The sequence below is a fragment of the Perkinsus marinus genome (assembly GCF_000006405.1).
Source record: "Perkinsus marinus ATCC 50983 genomic scaffold scf_1104296934700, whole genome shotgun sequence".
Lineage (NCBI taxonomy): Eukaryota > Perkinsozoa > Perkinsida > Perkinsidae > Perkinsus > Perkinsus marinus.
The window spans coordinates 213,095-234,762 of record NW_003214659.1 but is presented as its reverse complement, the minus strand read 5'-3'; the positions used below and the strand labels follow the sequence as shown (position 1 = coordinate 234,762).

The window sequence follows — 21,668 nt, the reverse complement described above, 5'->3', positions numbered from 1 at the left end:
TACTACAGCAATAGCAACAGTGTTTTGAGCTACTACAGCAATAGCAACAGTGGTTTGGGCTACTACAACAGCATCATCATCAGTGTGTGTGTAACTAGAGAGAGAGACCGTGACGCCATGTGCGTATTACGGTCAGATGTACCCCAAAGGGGCAGTTAGATACCCATCATACCAACCAGTCTTGTGTCATCAACCGGACCAGAGCCAGTTGCTCCAGCACAGAGGCTACATCATCAGTAGCGTCATCAGTAGCATCATCAGAGCATCATCAGAGCATCATCAGTAGTTGGGGCTATCACAACAATAGCAACAGTGGTTTGGGTGTGGTTGGGGCTAGTACAACAGTAAAACAACAGTGGTTTGGGCTACTACGACAATAGCAACATCAGCAGCGGTTTGGGACACTACGACTATAGCAACAGTAGTTTGGGCTACTACAACAGCATCAGCAGTAGTTGGGGCTATCACAGCAATAGCAACAGTGGTTTGGGTGTGGTTGGGGCTACTACGACAATAACAGATAATATGACTTTACTTAGATAACTACTATGTACTGCCGGGATACTCACTGCCCCCAGATAACAACAAGACAATTGTTCAAGAGCAACGAAAACCGCGCAGGTGTGAAGGACGTCCCACCTAGTGGGATCCCTCAGAGGCACAAAACTCACTGCCTCGATCCAGGAATCATGAGCTGGCGCAATCTAGCTGATAATCCACTGATGACAATATCACTGCGGTGCTTAGGAGGATTATCGGTATAAACGTGTCGCGAGTGTACATGAGGAATGATTCGGCCGTCCAACTCACTGATTAGCATCGCTGTCCAACCGGCTAATGGCCCGCTACTCACGTGCCGACTTGCGTGAAGATTTCCGTACTACTAGAAACTCAAGGCGAATCAGACTAAAAAATCAACAAGTGTTAAAATACATGCACGTAACTGCTGTTTGAGAGTATCCAGTATTGAGTTCGTAGAGATCAGAGTTCTGGACATATAAACGAAGGTATCACAGAGCATTGTCTCAACACTGATGCATCAGTCTGATGCACCCCAGGTGCGCTACCAAATGAGGTTTAAACACTCAAGAGAACACGCTTAATCGCGTGATGGATTGTAATTGCTCGAAAGGAATATAGCAATACCTGCACTCAAGTAGAGCCCTCTGATTTAGATGACCCTTGGACAGCTTATGATATATTATCAATAAATATACGCTATGATGAGAAATAAATATACGTCCAGTAGATTAGACATATCACACCCCTCTCCGGAGAATCTCAGTATAATTGGTTCCTGCGTAGTTGTTCTACACTGAAAATACTGATGATATGTAATACTTTATTGCATAGATGTGTGATGCGCTTACATTGACTGATGCTCAGGTGGTAAAGGGTGATTGACAAAGGGATCCGATGGCTTACAGTGAACCAGTCTATCTGGACCGGAGAAGAGAATAACAAGGAGCGGTCATAAGCTGACATCCAGAGAGATGCGAATCTACTTCGACATAGCTTCCCACCGTCTCTCCGGCACGACTCTGAATTTCAGAGTCTGAAACGTTCAACCTACGTACGCGTGCGAGGACAATGGTTGTGCAAAGTGCAGGAAACTTGAGCGCGGCAGGGGTAGCATCCCCATGCCTGTGTAACACTTGCGCATTTGATCTATCTTGCATTAGTGATGCTTTTAGAGATAGAGCACACCGATATAACGTCAGTGGTCAAGTGTACAAACAATTCCTGCGTATGTTTGAGTCCGATTTGTAAAACGGGGTCACTCTGTGCTCACTTTTGACTCCAGTAGCACAATCCACAAGCAATTGATTGTCGTATAGCCCTTGACTGGGATCCTGAGAGTAGTAGGCGGCCGTAGGCCGCCGTTGGGAAATTTGGGTAGTGTGAATGGGGAAAGGTCTGGCCGTGGTGCTAGTGAGCCCGCATATTGGTTGTGGAGAGCCCTGTGGCCCTTCGCCGAGGTGAGTTTTTGGTTTCGAAATCTGTGATAGACGAAATAGCTGACGACCGCTAGCCCAGCAGTGGTAATGGCCGCCACTGGTAACGCATAATGATCTGCTACGCCAGCTGGCATCAGTAAATTGAGGAAGAGATGAGTAAAACCCCAGTAAGATAAACGAATCCTGATAACACCAATAACAATGGAACGAGCGTCGACGCCAACAACGCTTGTACACTCATCTAGCAACTCCACTACTCGATTGGATCTACCGACATTGATATATGTCCTAGTGTAGCCCAGAACAAATTGTTATAGCCCCATCACAAACGTTGTTATTAATTCCACTCGTGGAATTATTTTCTCTGTGAAAACAGTTGTGAATAAATTACCCACTTTTACATCGTCCTATCAAAATTACTGTACTAAGGCATATCTTGGGGACCCCAAGTTGGGGTAGTGGCAGAGGCGCCCCGTCCGATGGATTCAATTGTACTGAGCCATATATTGGGTTGGCATAGGTGCCCCATCCGATGGAATTTATTGTACTGATGAATATATTGTCGCCAAACGGCGAGCGCAGAAGTGATGAGCACGCAAGTGCATAGCGGAGTTTGTTAAGCTGACCAGTAGTCGTTCTGTTCTTTCATTAGAGTCTTTGAGGAAAGTGTCATGGTAATATCATTATCATTTTCGTGCTTTTTCGTCCATGCCTGGTGTTGCGCCGTTTGAACAAGGCACACAACAGTATCAACAACAAGGGACATCAGATGGACTGTTACAATATTGGGTTGGCATAAGTGCCTCATCCGATGGAATTGATTGTACTGATGAATATTTTGGGTCGGCATATCTGCCCCGCCTGATGGAATTGATGTCACTAAAGGCAAAATAGAGCTTTGAAAGGCGCACCTGGTGACACACATAGACGGTTAGTTGACGAGGCTGTGCCACCATCTGACAGTCAGATATTGCTATGAGCATACTATGATTGGAGCGACCCTGGGTGACCCAGGCTAAGTTAACTGACCCAGGCTGGGTCAATGTGAACTTAATGGTTTTAATGGTTGATGTATGATAATGTGAACTTCACATGGGTCACTGGCCCATGTAAAGTTCACATTGTGGACTCAATGAGCTCGGTGATGATATTAATAGTGGTTGTGATACTTAGATAACCTCCATGAAGTAAAGTACCTCGCTCCACAAAGGAGCAAAGCTGTGCGCTTACAAGCAGCACGATGTGGTGCACTGCACGCATGAAAAACAGCAATGACTGGTGATATCATTAAGCTGGGTAGACAGCTCAGTTGAGCTGAAATGAGACTCAATAGTAGTGTCTCATTCCAGTAGCACATACTAGTGTTGAACGGCACGGTGCAGGTGCCCAATAGTAGAGTTATTGCCTCGTTGTATCCCTTGCATTCGTACCCTTATGATAGGGGTCTTATCCGTACCTCTCAATGAGAGGCCCTCATTGGTGCATTATTTCAATGGTCCGAGAGCACCCTATAGATGGGCAACTGTACGGAATCCGATACAGACCCGTAACTCGTACTATTCGAGATAGTCCTCGGGACATGCGGAATCCAGTGAGTTTCGCGCAAGCGATGTACAGATAGGCAGCGGGCAACTTCTCAACCCCTAATTCCATATCATTTCCGCAGTGTACTCTAAACAACACGCTGAAGTCAGCAACCAGTGTGCCACATATCTCATTAACAGCGTCGGCATAACATATGTTCAATGAACATCGTTCATAATAGTGTCCAAGGAGTCAGTTAGCCGATGGCCTGAGCACAAGTCCTAAGCCAACTTGACTGGCTCGTCGTTACCGAACTTCGCATATGTCAACGACGTAACGTGACGTTACCCATGGCTTATCCAGGAGGACATTACCGGCGCACGCACCGCTTTCACCCGAACGAATCGCGCACCTCAAAGTCTGAAGTGCTTCCAGTTTGAGTATCTCAAATTTAAATTCTCGAGACTCAAATTGCCTCTCGAACTTCGGGATCTTCGGGATTAGCTCGATTCGATCCTTTCGGGAAGGATGTCGAGTTCGCGGACGGTGTAACACGGTGCTACTACCACCATTGATGTTGCCGTATAAGTGCGACTCAATGCTCTGATAGCGAAAGGGGGAAAGACGCCGCCGAACCTTAAACGACGCCAAAGGAACGTCATGCCTATATTCGCGTCGTCAGCAACCGTGCTCGAGGACCTCGAGGCAACTCCAGTCGAGATAAGCAAAATCTCTTGTTGATGTACGAGTGTCGATGTGCGAGGAATCACTTTAACAAAATTCAATGGTTTTTAATGTAGACTCCAAGTTACCTATGAAACCCAAAGGGAAAGTCACAGATCGAAGCAAAAGTCTTGGTGAAGGGTCTGACATTCCACTGAAAAAGTAGATAGTCCTGCCAAGTAGACTCTATCCTCCTACTCTGCATGTCCTTCCAGTGTGACCAGACCGCTTCGATGAAGCTTTCATAGTTACTGTTGATGTTACTAGCTGCACCAAGGCTCGAGATAGTTGGGCCCTGCTCGCTGATACGCATGAGGCGAGTCAAGGTGACGCCCGACAAGAGATGGTGATCTTCAGCCAAGCCCGTGGTTGTGTCGAAGCACCGTTACGCGCAGCGGTGGTCCTCCCTATGAGGACTCGGGTAACTAGTGGGAGTAACCGAGGTACCATGGGTTGACTCCCTTTCTGCACACTGCGCATGAGAAGCATGACTCGTCTTTTCCTTAACACGTCTACGACGTACCTTGACTATAACATCAGTGTCACGATTACGTGGCACTTCGGTAGTCTTTCCTGAACGTGTAACAACCATTCCGAACTCAGATAACTCAAAGCTAGACTCTGTGAATATATATCGACAATCCATAGCGACAACCTTAGTCCTCAGATGACTCAAAAACCCTAAATCCATAAGGGTTCGCAAAACCATAGCGAATGATCCAGTGCCCAATAGAGTGCAATCAATGGTCACAAAACTATAGCAACACAATGAAGACCCTATTATCCATATCCTCCTCATATAGATATGGATCCCTATGTAAGCTAGTATAAGTCAGTAACTAGTAAAAGCCTTGTATAGAACTTATACCGGACTCAACTCAGCCTACTCAACTTATAAAAGCCTATACGTAAACACACAGCAGCGTGAAAGCAGCACGCATGTACATAAAGTAGCGCTCGCCTATGACCGGCATCACAAAATCCTTAGTGTCATACCTCGCGCCGTACGGACGCGCGCACCGTTCCACGGATGCCGTGGAGCTAAGTAGGCACATCACGATGGCACACATCTTGGCATGGTTCGGATACAAAGAAATTAGACGAGGTCCTCGTCTGATTTCTTGTCCTCGTCACGAGGATTACCCAAGAAGTGACCATGGAAGTCTCCGTCATCAGGTAGAGGCGAGTGCCCAACTTGGGCAGCCCAAGATCTGTCCTGAGAGAAGACGTGTACATGCGTGCAGCACCCAACAAACTAAGATGGCCCGGCACTTGAGTGCACCTCAGTGGTGCGCGAGTCGTTGTTCTGTACGCACTCAGGGTTCCCGTAAATGCACCTGAAGTACGCAGCGAGCACCTGGATAAAGCCCTGGTAACGTCATTATAAATGAATCCAAGAACGGTTCTTGAAGAATCACTTGCCCATTATGGTGAAATTCTCATCACTGGTCTTAGTGCTAGCTTAACCCTTTCGACCAACTTCTCTCCGCATGTCACCTCAATTCAGATCATGCTGACTTTAAAAATCGCCGTAACTGAACCATAGTGAGTAACGACTCTTTTCTCCCTTCTCTATAGCCTGTAGTATATCGGAGAAGACCGTCAGCGCTCTCCCGTTCCCATAATTGTGCCCCTCTTCGGCTATACCTTCGCATGAGGTGCGCTCTCCTTTGTCTACTAATAGTGAAAATAGAGCATAGCCAAATCAGCAGAACCTAGGAATAGTCTTCCGTTAATCCGGCCTTTCTCGTTCTTCTCCGCTGAGCGGTCTAGTTCAGCGTTGCTATCGCGCGCAGCCTCGATCAATTTGATCGTCAGGCTGACGTCAGCTGAGCTCGTGGGGAGGCCGAAGAGGCTGGGAGGGCTAGGCTTCGATCGAGATGTCTTCATCCGAGCTTCCTGAGCCTGTGACCCTGAGCAATAAATTCTACCTCAGAAGTTCTGAGTCAGAACGAGAACGCCGACTCCCGACTCACTCGTTTCCATCTCGATCACTGGCGAACTCTCCACCTTTTCCCCAAGGATCTTCGACGCCTTCGGTAGCCGAGCCTCGATGGTTGAGGACAGTCTGGCGGACGCGTGCAAGGTCACATACGTGCCGTGTACAGTATATGATGCACCCTTCCCAGTCGAACGGGTCGATTGTGCGCCCACATCGTCTCGAGTCGAGACTCCTCCGGAGCAGCCATGTCATACGATCCGAAGACGACGGTCGCCGACACGATGGGGGCCGTATTCCGAGCCTGCTCCTCGCAGGGTCAACCGCTGCAATGTACCGAGCGCCTCTTTCTTGCAGGGTCGAGAGCTGCAAGAGCCCGAGCGCCTCTTTCTTACAGGGTCAACCGCTGCAACAGCCCGAGCGCCCATGTTGGTCACCAGAGCTTCCCGGATGTGAAGTACCGGGAAAGGGCTAGGGGTTTAGTACTTACTGCCTCGTCTCTCACGGTCGCAAATCCTTGAGCTTCGACTTGCTCCCACAGGTCCAGATACTGCAGCCATCTCATAGCCAAAGTGGCTGCCCCGTAGGAGGTGTTGTAGCCTCCTCGACTGAGCTCACATTTCTTTCCCATTTCCTTCCGGAAAGAAATGCAAAGAATGGATAGCAAGGAACTATCGCTTTGTTTCCAGTGGAAACTTTCCACGAAACAAAGAAACCCGAAAATTTCGGGTGGTGTTTCGGAGCACATTTCTTCCACTGCTACCTCGATAATATGAATCGCTCTCCATCCGTACTTTCAGAGGAATCCTTCCCGAATGAATTTGGTAATGGTCGCAATGTATTTTGGGCGCGCGCGAAAATTGTCGCAATCCACAGGAATCTTAACGTTGAGGAATTGCAAGTGCCCGCGAGTAGTCGAAGAGGATTGTATCCCCCCTTTCGCACCACAAGATGTCATGAATAACATGTCCGATGAAGGAAGGGTGATATGTACATTATCGCATTTCGAGGAGAGCATGTGCCTCGACAGTGTCGATCACGCCTGGTACGGGATAGTGCTCGAGTTGGTCATAATCTTCTACTGCTTCGGTATGCTATCCTTTGCTGCTGACCACCTGTGCAACTCCATGGAGACTCTCTGTGACCACTGGGACGTTCCTGAGGATGTTGGTGGTGCCACATTCATGGCCTTAGGCGGAGCGGTTCCCGAACTCACCGTCAACTCTGTGGCGACTATGAAGTCCCTATTGAAACAATCGCGCACCGACCACCCCGAAGATGTAATCGAAGCCGAGTTGGGCGTCGGAGCCATCCTGGGCAGCGGCCTGATAGCCTTCCTTGCCATCCCCGCCTTGTGCGCCCTCGTCACCCTAGACGGGCGGCCCCTGGCCCTCAAGAGGCACCCTCTTACTCGAGACATATGCTTCTACATGCTGGCATTAGGTCTGCTAATGTGGGCTCTCCGGAGAGGGGTCGACTTGGCAATATCCTCTCTCGAACTGCTCACTTACGTCATCTACGTTCTGGTCCTATGCTACTCACGTAAAGTCAACGCCTGGTACAAGCAGTGGAAGGTGAGTCACGTCAGCAACCCCAGAGTCCTTTTTGCCAAGGAGTCCACCTCCATTTTCCGAGAGCGTTACGACTCCCAACGCTCACAGCCGTTACTACAGTCTGCCCATCGGCCTCGGAAAAAGCGTGTGCCTTCTCCTAAGAGCGTTGTCGTAGCGTTGATGTCGCCATTGAAATGGGCTGTTGATGAGACCTGCCCCGACTGCAGAATATACCAACCTCGGGAAGGTCTTTACCCTCTGACTTTCATCGCATCCTTCCTTTGGATAACCCTGGCCTCGTTCATCCTTGGGACTGTAGTAGATCGCTGGGTAGTCCTACTAGGGCAGCCCTCAAGCATGGGGTATTTTGGTCTCATCTTGGTCGCTGTAGGAGCTGAGATTCCTGATACCGTCAATGCCATTACAGTAGCCAGTCGTGGGTATGGCTCTATGGCAGCTTCAGCGTGTATGGGCTCTCAGATCATCAACATCTGTGTGGGCTTAGGCTTGCCTTGGACGCTAGCCTGCCTTGCAGGAGGCTCTATCCCCGTGGACAAGCGAAGTTCTTTCCTCTTTGACACGTCGATCGTCATACTAGCCTCTGTCTTCGGGCTGCTCCTTTTCACTGTCGGCGTTGCTGTGTTCAAGCGCTACCCAAAGGCCTACATTACTCGTGGTGGCGCTGTGGTAATGTTCTCGTGTTATACAGTATTCATTATAGTGCTTGGTGTGCTCACCTTTACCCATGTGTTTTCGACACAGTCAGACTGACTGCCCTTCACTGCTGTTGTCGTTTACCCCTCTTAATGGCATCACACTGTTGTCATTGTAACATTGCTTTCTATCTGATAACTCAACAGCCTTGGGTTGGGGAAACTCCTGTCCAGCTCTACGACCGCTCACACCCACTCTGGCGTTCTGATGCCACCCAAGGAAGAGAGGAGCGCGTACTATATCAAAGCGGTCCTGCATCAGGCCACTGGCCTCTGAGGTCCAGAGGTAGTAATGCACTGGGATAGGGTGGGAGTCTTAAAGCCGATGGACAATGGTGAACCCGAGTACGTCTATGCAGATCGGGCTAATAAGCCTTATTGGTCTCCCCTTACGAGGCTGTGGTACTCAGGATCAGCATGGACGAGTAGTGTTAAAAATTTATGCTTAGTTCCCTCAGCTCAGTCCAGAAATTCCCTTCCCACATTATGGGGGTTTTTACACGATTTGGGAATTTCTGTATTGTCACCATGTGTGTATTTTCCCATACTGGTGACGCGGCCAGTTGTCCCGTCCAACGTTGTGTTGTGTTGGTAGTCTAGATGGTAGTAAGGTGTAGTCTGGAGTTCAGTGATGGCCTCTCCTGTCGACCTGCCGCCTCCTCGTCCCTGGAAGAGCTATCTTCTTATATGCAATGTAGGGAAGCGACAAAACTGGGGTCAACTGCTTCGCTCCGCTACTGCATTTGGAGTTACCGAAGTGTTCGTGGTTGGCGCTAAGAAGATGAAGGAACTTGCCTTGTTCGGCAACCAAGGTGACGAGAGTTTTTGACTGTCCGGATTTGCCAAAAGTTTCGCATCAGTAAAGACGGTTCAAATTGATACCATATGAATCCTCTCCAATGGACAATACCAGAATAACAATAATTATAGTATCTTATTTCATTTGATAAGCAGAATAACTCCTCGGCATTTGGTTTTACAAGTTCGCTTAGTGGAAGCGGTGAAATTTCGATGTGGTGGAGCGGTGGAAGCTGATGAGAAATGTTGATGGTGAATAGTGCAAGTCGAGCGGTGAATTGTGAGGCGGTAAATTTTCAATTTCAGCGCAGCGGTCAGCGCATAGGTACAACACTGCATGCAACGTTCGAGTTCTTCGACACAATAGCAGAGGCCAAGGAGGAGCTCAAGAGGCGAGGGATCACCCTATGTGGAGTCGAGATTCATCCGTCCTCCGAGCCCATACAGGACATGCACTGGCGTGGTGACACGTGCTTTATGTTGGGCAATGAAGGCACTGGCATGACCGATAAGCAGGTGGGTGTTCGACTCCTTTTGGCATTCACTCAGAGGTTGTGTATGTGATCAGATTGCCGCCTGTGACCAGTTCACGTACATTCAGCAGTACACAAAGGCCACTGCTTCCCTCAACGTGGCAGTCGCGGGTTCGATCGTATTGCATCATTTCGCCTTGGCCTCGGGAATGCCCGTGGCGGAGCGGAAGGGTCAGAAATTTGTCACAGACGAGGGTCGGGGTAAACTCGACAGATATGAGCATCCTACCGATTACGAGCAGCAAGTCATTGAGGAGAAGAGGCGCTTGCGGGCAGCTAAACGGCAGAAGGAAGCCGTAGCGCCAGCTGATGATGATGGCAAGACAGCTTAATACGTTGTACAGTGTTCGATAGTGGGGCTTTTGTTGATAAAGGAGTGGTATGACACTGAACGCGATACGGTAACGACCAAAATATCACACATTCATGGTACTGTAAGGAGTCCTCTAGAGGATAGTAGTTGCTGATAGGAAAAGGTGCAAGAACGCGGCTTTGGTGATGCTCACATTTGGATTTTCTGAGGTGCTCGCGCTTCTTCTGGCGGTGACTTCTGTGCGGCTTTGAACCGCAGTCGTCGTGGGTATGATCCTGAGGGAAGGTCACACGCCGGTCAAACTGAGGGAGGGGCCCACACTGGTAGTCAAGACTGGATAGGGCCGCATCCCGGACGACTTGTACATGCCTAGACAGCAGGTGCTGCCAGAGAAGGGCGTGGCGCTGTCTCGTAGAGCCAATCTTGATCGATCTGGTTGTATCGTATCGGGGGGACGGAAGTTGGACCTGTGATGGTATGGTACGAATAATGGCGGTGGACAACAGTGGCTTACATATATTCACTCTGAGTGAGAGCCGGTCGCCCTACATTTTTTCGAAAGTGGGCATCAGCAGCGGCGCGCTCTTTCGCGATCGCCTTAGTATAGTCAGAAAGAATATCTGCTTTGATCCAAGTGAAGGTTTGAGGGTTTGCCTGGAGACCGGGAGACAGGAAAATATTCGCTGGCATGATGATAATGACGACAGGGACTCTACAGTCAACGTGCTATACTCCCGTCCATCTCTCTACGTCCCATTGCACTGTTCCGGTCAGAATAGATAGACGCAACGCAACGATTTTCGCGTATAGATGGGGAAAATTACGGTGTTAGATGGGCAATCATATTGCCGGGCTCTACGGCCTAGGAGAGACAGTTGTGTTTACTTCCTTCGGGCACACGTCACAACTCCTGTCCGAGCGCTTTGTGCGAACGACTTAGCGAACGCCCAATTTCAAACTCATAAATTCGTCTAGTATTTAAATGCTCGCATCACTTCAAAAAGCTGCTGCTGCTAATACCGCGACTGCCGCTCGAGTAGCATCCCCTACTGCCCGTCGGTTTGCGGTGAGGCCGCTTCTTGCTATGGTTGACTCCCAAATGAATTTGTTTTTATTTCAGGTCACAGTCGCTGGCTCCGAGGCTGCTGCTAAGGAGCAATTGTCTACCGCTTACCCTCCTCTGAAGGTTGCGTGGTTCACCGCTTCTTGGTGCGGTCCTTGCAAACAAGTGACTCCTTACGTAAGTGAGAAGGACATGCACGTCTCCTCAATTCACTCTCTGTGTTACATTAGGGAGAGCTCGATTAGCTTTCGTGGTTGTCGGTGGTCAGCTTTGTCGTTTTCTTAGATCGAGAACCTTGCTAAAAACAACGATAAAGTGTCCTTCATCAAGATCGACATCGATGACTTCGATGATATGGCTCAAGAGAACAAGGTCATGTCTGTCCCTACGTTTGCTTTCTACAAGGATGGCAAGGAGGTAAGAGAGGTTCCTATCTCACTTGGTTCAACGTTCTGATATTGAGTCGCATTCTTACAAGGGCTTGACACTCTTAGGTTCAGCGCGTGACCGGAGCTGATCCTGTGAAGATTGAGGAGATTGTTAAGCAATTATGTCAGTAAATGGCTGACGAGTAAATCCAACGGTTGGTGACAAAAATTCACTCAGTCGCCCAGGATTTCTCCACTCTGGGAAACATCTCGTCAATATTATATCCTCTCGTTTCTAATCCTCCAATATCATTCCTCGTTTAATTCCGATTACGGCTGTTTTGAGTTGTACGAGTATGTTTGGAAGACGTTCGGATGAGCTTTGTGATCGATGTGAGAGATCTCGCGAGGATGTAGAGGAATGTCTTCTCTCACCTTTCTCGATGTCTATGCTCGGAAGATCTATATATACGCTGGGCAAATAATGGATATGTTAATTTGAGCGGTGGGACCTCCGAGTTCTGCAGTGAGATGAATCTTCTCATCTTAGTGCCTCGTAACAAATACCAAACCCTGTGAGGATTAGATGAAATAGTTGGTTGATTCAAAGATCCGCCCTGGTGAAGTAAAGATACACAGGCGGGATCGACCCCAGCAGATGATGAGATACGCCACAATCCTCCCGCCCTACCCACAGGATGATGGAAGTCATTTCAAAAGCCTTGTTGAAGTGTGTGCGTGAGTTTAAAGTTCCACACCGACAACACGGCTTAGTTAGACTCGCATCGATGCACATTGGCTCCCGAGTTTTAGCCTTTTCAATTGTCTATTTTCATGCTGTCAATGAGTTTTGTCCACAGGGCGAGATAACCTCTGTCAATGTACTTCCTTTCCTCGTTGAAGTGCTGGAATTCGACTCTTTATTAGCGTATGCCGATAGCAAATAGTCCACACGGTATACAGGATTACGAGCGAAAATGAAAATGCAAAAATGATGGATGAAGACGAGACCACTGAAGAAAACTCAATTCAAGTCGATAAGAAACATCTTTATCATCTCCTGCATCGCTAGGCAACACCTCGTCATTATGGACAGTAGCATCAGCAGCAGCAGGGCCGAGGGAACGAGGGGGTGGTGATAGCTCGTCATTAGCCTCTTCGGTATCCCAGGAAAACCATATCTGTTGCGGCTTTTCCTCCCAAGTGCTCACACCAGGGATCGAACCCAGGGCCTAAGGGATAACAAAATCGACGCGAACGAGTCGCAACATTGCTAACTACTGCAACAGTATGAGCCCCATGAATCAACCCAGCAAGACAAGGTATTCCCACGACTACGAAACACTTCGCATAAGGAGGTTATGAACCTCTACCATAATGCGATGACCAGGGTGAAGCGACCCAAGATGTCGTCATAGAAAAGCACGAGGTTGAAACTGTTGGATAATCGATCTTGTTAAACCATATTTGTATCAATGCACGAGGTAAGTGACATCATCTTACGCTCACTGTAGTCGAACACGGAATAGATCGAAACATACAAATGTAATTCTACATAATCAACGACGATTTCAACTGTTATGAAGTGACAGATCGCGTTTGTGAGAAACACTACTATGCAACGCTTCTCCTTACTACCGTCACGAAGTTCTTGAATCCATATTCCTGCACTGGTGCTCGCTTGCCAAAAGTCCGACGGTACGAATCAGCGAGCCTGCCCGCTGGAGAGTCCGACAGACCATGCTCCCGAACCAGTTCCTTGAGCTCCTCTATCAGCTCCGGGGGGAGACGGAACTGGCTCGCTGTTGACTTGGAGGCGTGATCTGAAGATTCCCCATGCACGCACGCACATGAGATACCCCATCTCTAGTGTTGGACCATATTTTCGCTTTCCTCAGCTGAGCTCAGGCGTTTCCTCACTAGTCATAGAAGTTCACATATGAGAAAAAAAACAAAATTTCCACAGAATTTTCATGTTGTCACCAACATATGCGTGCATGTTTCCAACCCTGCCTACCTCCCTTTGCATCCAGACGTGCCAGCCCTGATGTTGCATAGAGGCACCTTCTAGTCACCCTCACCCCTTTAGGACCATGGCCACCACTCCCTAGGCACAGGTTCGATCCCCGGCAACGACACAATATTACGTTTATTCACGGAACCTCCTTCCTTGCCCACCGTAGCTGCCATATTTTGTTCCTTGTCCTCGGCCTCCCTCAGTAGAGCCTCACAGTCAAGCATAGTGTAGTTCAACTTCTCTACAGCATCCTTCGCCACGCCCTCCGAAGTGAACGTCACATTAGCCCAACCAGCGCATCTCGTCGGATCTAATCACAATACAACGATTCCTCAAAAAAGCAAATTTACTACTAGTGTGGTATTGTCTGTAACTTGCAGAATTCAACGAAATTTCCACTGAGAAATAGCTTATTAGGAATTCAACCATACCATCGAAAGAAGCGCTCGCCAAGATCTATATCTCACTGCGAAATTCATTCAATTCTGCAAGCACACTTTACTTCGGGCGCACATGTAGAATGAACAACAGTCGAACCTGAGGACCTACATTTCCTATCCCTGCCTATATATACCCTCTCAATAACAGCAGGATCATTGCTCCCCTCAGGCAACACACCCAACACTGTCGTCTTGATCCACTCCGACGAAGCCTCCACAGGAAGGTTGTTGAGGAAAACACTGCGAGCTCTGAGGCCAGCACGCTCCCCACAACGAAGCGCCCCCAAACGCCTCACGCCTTATCCTTATCGATTTTCTTGGGTGCTCGCTGTACAGACTCTCCTTCAGCACCTTTGCTCCGTTTCGCTGCACCTAACATTAGCGATAACACATCCCCTAAGAATTTTTCCGCGACTTCAATTGACAACAACTCACACTAGAAACTACCCTCCTCTCTCGAATTGACTTCGATACTGACACTAACTCTTGGTGATAAACGCAGTCTCCAAAAAATTAGTAGTAGTAATTACCCTTCGCACGAGGATAATAACCACTACTACACATTCCACCAATACTAACCTTCCTTCTGCCGCCTTTCCCTATTCCGTTTCCTCTTCTTCGTCTCCCCGACGTTCTCTGAAGTCTGAGTGGCATCGGCGGGGGTTATCGCCTTGGTCGCTGCCTCAACCGGAATTCCCTCTTCCTTCTCCCCCAGAAGCTCCAAGACGTCCATCAATCAACACAGGGCTAAAAATATGCATTCTTGCAACGCTTCGCTCCGCCCTCCCCGAACCAAAATCCCACCACTGTGAACACAACAGACGACTGAATGTACCAGGACACCGTTATGAACAGACATGGGACACCAACTGGAAAACCTCCGACGCTACCGCTTCGTAACGTGGCCTTCCATCTCCTCGTTCGCATGCTGAAGTCTATCAGCAACCTTCGAGCTCAGCGCTATGCGAACTCTCACTCGCATTGACCGCTGGGCAACCTGATCCCACCAGAAGATATTTCAACTTCTGCAGGCCTATTTCAACTCGTAGAGAAAGCTGCCACCCCAAACATATTCACTAGAGGTCTACATAGGAACGACTATCTGATTACAAAACTCATACCGACAAGAGCCGACAGATTCCAAATGCTAGACCGCCTCCTATCAAAATTTCAAGAGGGAACACACCAGAAAGTAATCACATAACCATCCTAGGAACCTCGAAAGATACGCCTTATAGTCTTGCCTCTGCTAATTCCGGTATTGACGCCCACAGTTTCCCAGTGTGTTGGGTAATATTGATGATCTTCTGTAAATAGTGGGCGGACTTCCTCTCAAAATCAACCTAATGCACACTTCTCAAATCTCGCGTCATAGACACGAGAAATCACTTTTCCCAGCAGAGCGACTATCTGCGCAAGCTGCTCCCTTTCCAAGACCTCCAACGACTGTGTTATTCCCCTCATAACCTTCCTAAGAACATAATTCATATCCTAGATGCTCCTACTCGGCTGCTTGTTTACGCGAACTCCACCTCTACTCGACACAACTCGCCGAAATCTGCGGCACCCATCGCTAACGTCTGGCCCTCCTCCAGCGACTCCACCAGCAGGTTGGAGAGCGACACGTTGGGGAGGACCTGAGCATTTTCACACAGTCAACGGCCTCAGGAGGAGCTCATTAGCCATGAATATTTCCCCCTTTCCAGCCGACCTACTACCTGCCTCACCCTAGGCCCCAAGAGATATTCCGCTTGGCCGTAGAAGAGACCCTGCGTGAGCTCAAATAGCGGGATGTTCTCGAATACTCGCACCTGGTAGCAAGACGTATCGGCGACTATCGACTGGAATCAATAGCCCTTCCACACATATGAGAATCCCCAAAGTTGCAGCGTTATTCATAGTCGCTGATACTCCCCTTTCCGAACCTCGCAAGAGTCGCATGCACGCCAATACGATGAGGTTTATATCATCAACATAGAGAAACAGCTGCCCTCCAAGAAGCCCAGCCGCGCAATCTTGGGAACGTTGAATCGAACATTTATCCCAGCCGATCGCGCTCAGTTGCTCAACAGAAGAGCATGGCCTTCGGCAACTTACCGCATCGGGGTCAACAACATCGTCATCATCCTCTCCTCTTCCTCCTGTCCTCCATGTCGTTACCAACTTGCCGCGGATCGCGATAGTGCCCAACACTCTTACCTACGATGCGCTACGACATCTACTCTGCAAAGACGACCGACTCACCTTCCCTCGCATGACCACGAAGAAAGGCAAGGACGTGGCTTCTGGTTCGGTCACTCGGATGATAGGCACTCTAACTTCATCCGGCGCCCCTACAAGAACCCCGGTTCGATTCCCAGACATCACTATTCTCCCTTCATATATCACCATGCTCGTGCGCCTGCTTCGACGCCACATTGACCTGAAGAGCTCTCTGCACGCATACACATTCCCAATATTGTTATCACATCTCCATCCGACCGTTGGTTCCCTATGGAAACCCACGAGCTTCGTGACCTATATATGCACCTTCCCGGGCGGTATCTCCTCTGTTCCCAAGCACCTGGCGAATTCCCAAAATTATGGTATAAAAAATCCTGCTACCCACCTATAGTGCTCCACAGTGTTCGAGTTGACAGAGAACAAAAGGGACTACACAACGATAAGAAGTCTACTATTCGGTTTTCCTCCAAAATCCTGCAACAACAGATAGGATCCGAATCATTTCACAACTAACACCTCTCACTTCAACGGAGCCGTTGCTCGTGTAAATGGCTCTCGCTGTAAAATCCCAAAAATGCAATCGTTCTTGCATACCACAGTCGCTGCCCGCGGGGCGTCATGTAGTAGGGCGAGCTCCCCAAACGTCTCCCCGGCAACATACGTTGCTACTGGTTCTTCTCCCGGTACGGGGAATATATCGACCTCCATACAGAGAATTCGATAAAAGATTTCTATGGAATTTCTCACCGCGCCATGGAATATGAGGAAAAACTCATTCCCCACCTCTCCCTTATGGCACACAACTTCTCCCTCCCGCATGCGGCGAATCTGACCATGGTGACACCAGCATCAAAGAAAATATGCACATGGTCAACTGCATAAGTTCGGGGAACTCGTATTGGTTTTTATACACCGTCACTCGAAGTCGAAGCTTCTGAGCTCAGCTGAGGAAAGTGAACTTATATTCCATCACTAGGTGACATGCTGCGAATTTTACTGCGAACATCCACGACGTACTACCTGCAGCACTTTGACCATTTCCCTCACTTGCTTCTCGGAAAAGCGCTCGAAAAAACTAAATTCCATAGATATTGCTACTTCATACCTACTAAAAATTCCAATACCAAACCACTCTGAATTCCTGTTGGCACTACACGGCATTGTAGATCGCCTCTACCTCCCTGCGCATCCGCCTGCTCACCCTTCCGCCTCTCCTCTCGATCAAGGCCAGCATGTAACGCATCGTCTAAGGCGCCCTATGCTGTATAGGAAGCAAAAGCGCACCCACCGCGAACTGCCGCGTGATGAGATCCGTCCCTCTCTTCGGGCTACTCTTGAGCTCAGCTTCCGACCATACACCTGCCATATGATGCCTCCTACACCAGTCATGACGATATACATACGAAGGTCCACGAGAGATGCGATATAATGCTCGGTTCTCTGTATAGAGCCTCGACCGGAACACTTATTGACAAAAGAGCCAGAAGATGGATGAGCCAAGAAGCATAAAGTTAATTAATAAATCTTTCACGCCGAATATCTTTGGGGAAAATTCGATGAAACTACGTTAGATTGACGCTTGTCTTTGTGCAACCGCATAAAAGTCACTGACTCAAGCCGATATCATTCTAAGAGGTCAGATCCAGTGGGACCACAAGGAGCCGTTTGTCGCATTACCTGTAGCACTAGACTTCGATGTGCACTGGGCCGGGCGGAAAAATTTAATAAGAACACCCGAATGTCCACCTGGAGTAAAATCAAGCACGTGAAGGACCGACCTCTCACCTTGAGCATTCTCTGTACGGTTATCTCTCACATCCTGCGTTTGCATAAGGCCTGATAAATCTGTCAAGGTCATCACCGCCACCAGAACTCAACCCCCAAGAGAGTCTCCAGAAAATATAAAGAATAATTCTATACTGGCTGGCCTCTCACTCTTCCAATAGCATGCGAATACCCCCCGCGACTGTCGCTATATCTGACTCGTCCTCGAGCTCCATAAAGCGCAACTTTTCCTCCGTAGAAAACTGCGGATCATCCGCCAGGTCGACGAGTCCCTGGCCGTCCAGAGCCGTATAGAACTTCTCAGGGAGCACAATGTTCGGGAAATGAATCTTGACCCAAGTGGAAACCTCTTCCTTGGGCCAAGTCTTGACCGCTGCCGCCGGGGAGGGCATCAAGGCTCGTACCATCGAGTAATAGCAGTACTTCACATCGAAATCCATATCGTACCAATAGTTCACGCCGACCGTCAGGCAATTTTGAGTCGCCGAGTGAAGCCACAAACTTGGTAGATATATAGCGTCACCAGCATCTAGCTCGATCGTTAGACACTCCGGGAGTTCCTCCGCCTCCTTCAACACCCATACCACATCTTCAGCCTCATGCTGAAGCTCCAGCGTGCCGTCATCTTGACGATGATACGTTGCAGCCGGGAATCTACCCTCACCTATGCGCGGTAGGAAACAAGGTGGCAGCAAGTTGAACACCTTTCGGCCCTTCAGACACGTAAAAATATTCTCATAGAAGTCCGAGTGGGTCGAAGAATGAGAGCGCTCGTCTCCAATCCAGAAGTTAACAGCATCCACCTTCGTCTCGAGCGTCTCGTCCAACCACTGGATCCTCTCCGGAATATACCTCCCCAACAACTCCGGTATTTCTTGTCTCAGTGAGTCGTTCTGATGGCTCAAATAGGGGATGCCTCGGTCTTCTCGACGAGACGTGATGTACTCCCAAAACTCACCATACGGTATCTTTTCCTCACAAGGCTTGGCAAAAACCTTGTTTTCCAAGACTGCATCAGCCCTGCCATTGGGCGTGAAATTGATACTCACTTCTCTATCAGCATCAACGGCCGAGCTCCAATCGACTTTGTCGATACCCAACGCCTTCGTCACCCCAGTGATAATAGCAGGTCGATTCTGCGATATGAAGTCCCTATAGAAGCGAAATGGATGCTCCTTTACATCCTCATACTCTAGCCGGCTGATCGTATCTTTGTCAGGAAGCCATCCAAGATCGATGGCGGACTCGCAAACAGTGCTAACGGCTGTCTCTGCTTTACTGTTAGACATTGGTAAACAAACTAACCATCCTAGACTTGGGCCGGCCAAGGGGTCAAAAGCGCTAGCCCAGTCCGCAGTAGCCCGCGCGCGCCCCGAAAGCGAATATAAACTAGCGTTACAACTGGGCAATATCAATGTCTCGATGATTGATGAGGCTCATTGAGTTTCCCCTTGATGGCATACGTTATGATGCAGGGACTGAGATTACCTCTTGGCTGTAGTTTATCTCTCTCAGGGCTCTACACAACTGGCGCGGAGGGGAGGTCATCCGCATCAAAAATGTAATACGTCGATGAAGCCGCTTGGGTCACCAATGAACCGACGCAGGTCCGCTTCACAGATCGCGAGGAACGATCTCTGGTGGCCGAGGCGAACTCTATCCTTGAAATAATCCAGTCGCATCATGCGACTCGCATGAAGCTGTTTAGAGATATCGGGCCGATATTACCGGCCATATCTTTGAATAAACTCGCATGGTTTTGTGTGAATCCACCGGGACGCTTTTGGATACTCGCTCTGAGGTTCAGCTCGGAGGAAAACCAGAATGCCGTCATCCAGCTCCTAGTTGGCGTGAAATGAAGACGCGAGCAGCTGAACATCTTTCACGCGCCTCCCATTTTCATATCCGACTCTGCCGCGAGTTATACCAGGTTAGTATCACTAACGCGTGTGAATTGATGGTCGACGCCGGCACATATTTCCTAACCTGGGAGTACCAAGGGCTTAAGCTACCCTAGGCCTGGGTTCTCGGCCGGAAAGATGACATCCGTGTGAGGGAGATCGAGGAGATCTCCCGAGGTATAATCCACGGGGTTGCGCACTCACTACCGACCAAGGCTGCATTGACCGACTGGTGGACCATCAAGAACAGAACTGGAAGTTTCCCGATTCCGACGTTAGCTCAGCTAACTTTGCTGACGATGCCCGAGTACCTGCCGAGTTCGGGTTTCAGGTCTTGAGATCATCGTCCATGGGTGGAACAGTACTGCATAGGCATGATTCCGTCACGGAACTTCCGTGATGAATTCGAACTCATGGTCTGGAATGAAAAATTTATGATTTTTGTATCGATCTGATATGTTTGGTCGCACGTGCTTCACCCATCGAGAGCATGTGTCTCATTTTGGAGATTCCACAGTGGATGGCCTGAGTTCAGTTTATGGGCCATACGCTGAGCTCAGGCCATTTACTGAGTAGATATAATATGGCTCGATCAGTATAATTCTATTGATTTTATTCCGTTTATATGGATCGAGTTTGCAATGTGGAGAATGGCGACGTCATTATGACGTATGAGGAAGCAATAGTCACGGTCTGTGACTTGCATCCTCATATGTCATATCTTCCGTAACTTTTCCACTACTTCTGTGACTCACGAAAGTAGTGGAAAAGTTATGGAAGATATTTCGCTTGCCTAAGGTGGAAATCCCGCCGTAGAATTATTACGTTGTGCAATTTTCTCATTGAGGGTTGTCGGTCGCCCATGGAAATTCCATGATGGAATTCATGGTATGAATCTCTGCGCCGCGCAAACTGCGCGCCCAAGTAGTGATTAGTTGTCACGCGATTATGATTTGCACCTGCATAATTGCCTGCACCTGCGCAAGAGTTCGCACTGGTATAAAGTTTCGCGCCCGTTCGACCTTTCGGCGAAAGGCGAAAAGTACGCATATCAATGCGACAGTCGCATTGATATGAGTACGGTTGACCGGTAGTCACTCCCGATTGACAATCGACGATTGTGGGAGTTCCGTGTAAACTGGTGAATGACTCGCCGGTGGCATGCTCTTCAAGCTTTTCAAGTCAGCCGACAGTAGAAATTCTGATTGGCTCGTTCACTCCGATAATTCTTCACCAATCAGGATTGGTTCATCACAAGGAGCCAGTTTCAGTTTTAGTGTGGTTCTCTTGACACGATCATCAAATCTAGAATTTTGTTTCACGGCGTAGCGTAATCGAGTTAGTTTAATTGCTGCTGACCTCACGAGAGGATACAGAAGCCACTCAAACATGAGGCGCACTTTCAATCGCCATTGTCGACCATCTAGGCCAACCTGAGGTTCTGGATCCCCCTCCTCAACGTTATGCTGTGAGCGGCTCACAGTAAGCCCCAAAGCCAACGGGCACGTATATTTAATCATTGGATTCCAATAGCCATGATGCTAGCTTAGCTAGAGTCAAGTGAATTCGCTCAACTCTAATCACCGAGCGATCATCAATCAAATGCTTCTGCTATGAGCGCCACAAGTTGTGGGCCACAACGACATAGGGGTCCTGTGACAGGGCTGAAACTGTCGTATGCCGATAAATACTCTAGCAGAAGCACGATGAACCTCGGCTTGGAACACAAAGTCTGTGTCACTAACTAACGACTCAGTGAGTCGGACTCACCCGATACAGAGGTGTTCAGCAGCCCACAGGGTCGAAAGACAGAGGGT

General features: G+C 48.8%; 6 protein-coding genes across 6 annotated transcripts; 3 read left to right on the top strand and 3 right to left on the bottom strand.

Moving 5' to 3' along the window:
- Positions 1 to 7,109: 7,109 nt before the first annotated feature.
- Pmar_PMAR021066 (conserved hypothetical protein) lies at positions 7,110 to 8,468 on the top strand (the record flags this gene model as incomplete). Its single annotated transcript, XM_002784626.1, has 1 exon — positions 7,110 to 8,468. The coding sequence occupies one exon, from the start codon at positions 7,110 to 7,112 to the stop codon at positions 8,466 to 8,468; it is 1,359 nt and encodes a 452-aa protein (XP_002784672.1).
- Positions 8,469 to 9,027: 559 nt separating this feature from the next.
- Positions 9,028 to 10,090, top strand: Pmar_PMAR021065 (RNA methyltransferase, putative). The gene is made up of 3 exons (XM_002784625.1): positions 9,028 to 9,222; positions 9,534 to 9,724; positions 9,777 to 10,090. The coding sequence occupies exons 1-3, from the start codon at positions 9,042 to 9,044 to the stop codon at positions 10,071 to 10,073; spliced, it is 669 nt and encodes a 222-aa protein (XP_002784671.1). The 5' UTR covers positions 9,028 to 9,041; the 3' UTR covers positions 10,074 to 10,090.
- A 946-nt stretch (positions 10,091 to 11,036) lies between these two features.
- On the top strand, positions 11,037 to 11,677 carry Pmar_PMAR021064 (thioredoxin, putative; the record flags this gene model as incomplete). The annotated part of the gene is made up of 4 exons (XM_002784624.1): positions 11,037 to 11,120; positions 11,175 to 11,294; positions 11,403 to 11,534; positions 11,612 to 11,677. 4 exons carry the CDS (start codon positions 11,037 to 11,039, stop codon positions 11,675 to 11,677), a joined length of 402 nt encoding a protein of 133 aa, XP_002784670.1.
- Positions 11,678 to 12,303: 626 nt separating this feature from the next.
- Positions 12,304 to 14,675, bottom strand: Pmar_PMAR021063 (hypothetical protein; the record flags this gene model as incomplete). The annotated part of the gene is made up of 8 exons (XM_002784623.1): positions 12,304 to 12,390; positions 12,565 to 12,717; positions 13,124 to 13,308; positions 13,503 to 13,592; positions 13,633 to 13,812; positions 14,052 to 14,191; positions 14,239 to 14,314; positions 14,522 to 14,675. 8 exons carry the CDS (start codon positions 14,673 to 14,675, stop codon positions 12,304 to 12,306), a joined length of 1,065 nt encoding a protein of 354 aa, XP_002784669.1.
- Positions 14,676 to 15,459: 784 nt separating this feature from the next.
- Positions 15,460 to 17,408, bottom strand: Pmar_PMAR021062 (hypothetical protein; the record flags this gene model as incomplete). The annotated part of the gene is made up of 9 exons (XM_002784622.1): positions 15,460 to 15,579; positions 15,661 to 15,753; positions 16,040 to 16,141; positions 16,187 to 16,275; positions 16,331 to 16,364; positions 16,760 to 16,867; positions 16,913 to 16,993; positions 17,186 to 17,270; positions 17,320 to 17,408. 9 exons carry the CDS (start codon positions 17,406 to 17,408, stop codon positions 15,460 to 15,462), a joined length of 801 nt encoding a protein of 266 aa, XP_002784668.1.
- A 688-nt stretch (positions 17,409 to 18,096) lies between these two features.
- Positions 18,097 to 19,239, bottom strand: Pmar_PMAR021061 (pla2g4b, putative; the record flags this gene model as incomplete). The annotated part of the gene is made up of 1 exon (XM_002784621.1): positions 18,097 to 19,239. One exon carries the CDS (start codon positions 19,237 to 19,239, stop codon positions 18,097 to 18,099), a length of 1,143 nt encoding a protein of 380 aa, XP_002784667.1.
- Positions 19,240 to 21,668: the final 2,429 nt, after the last annotated feature.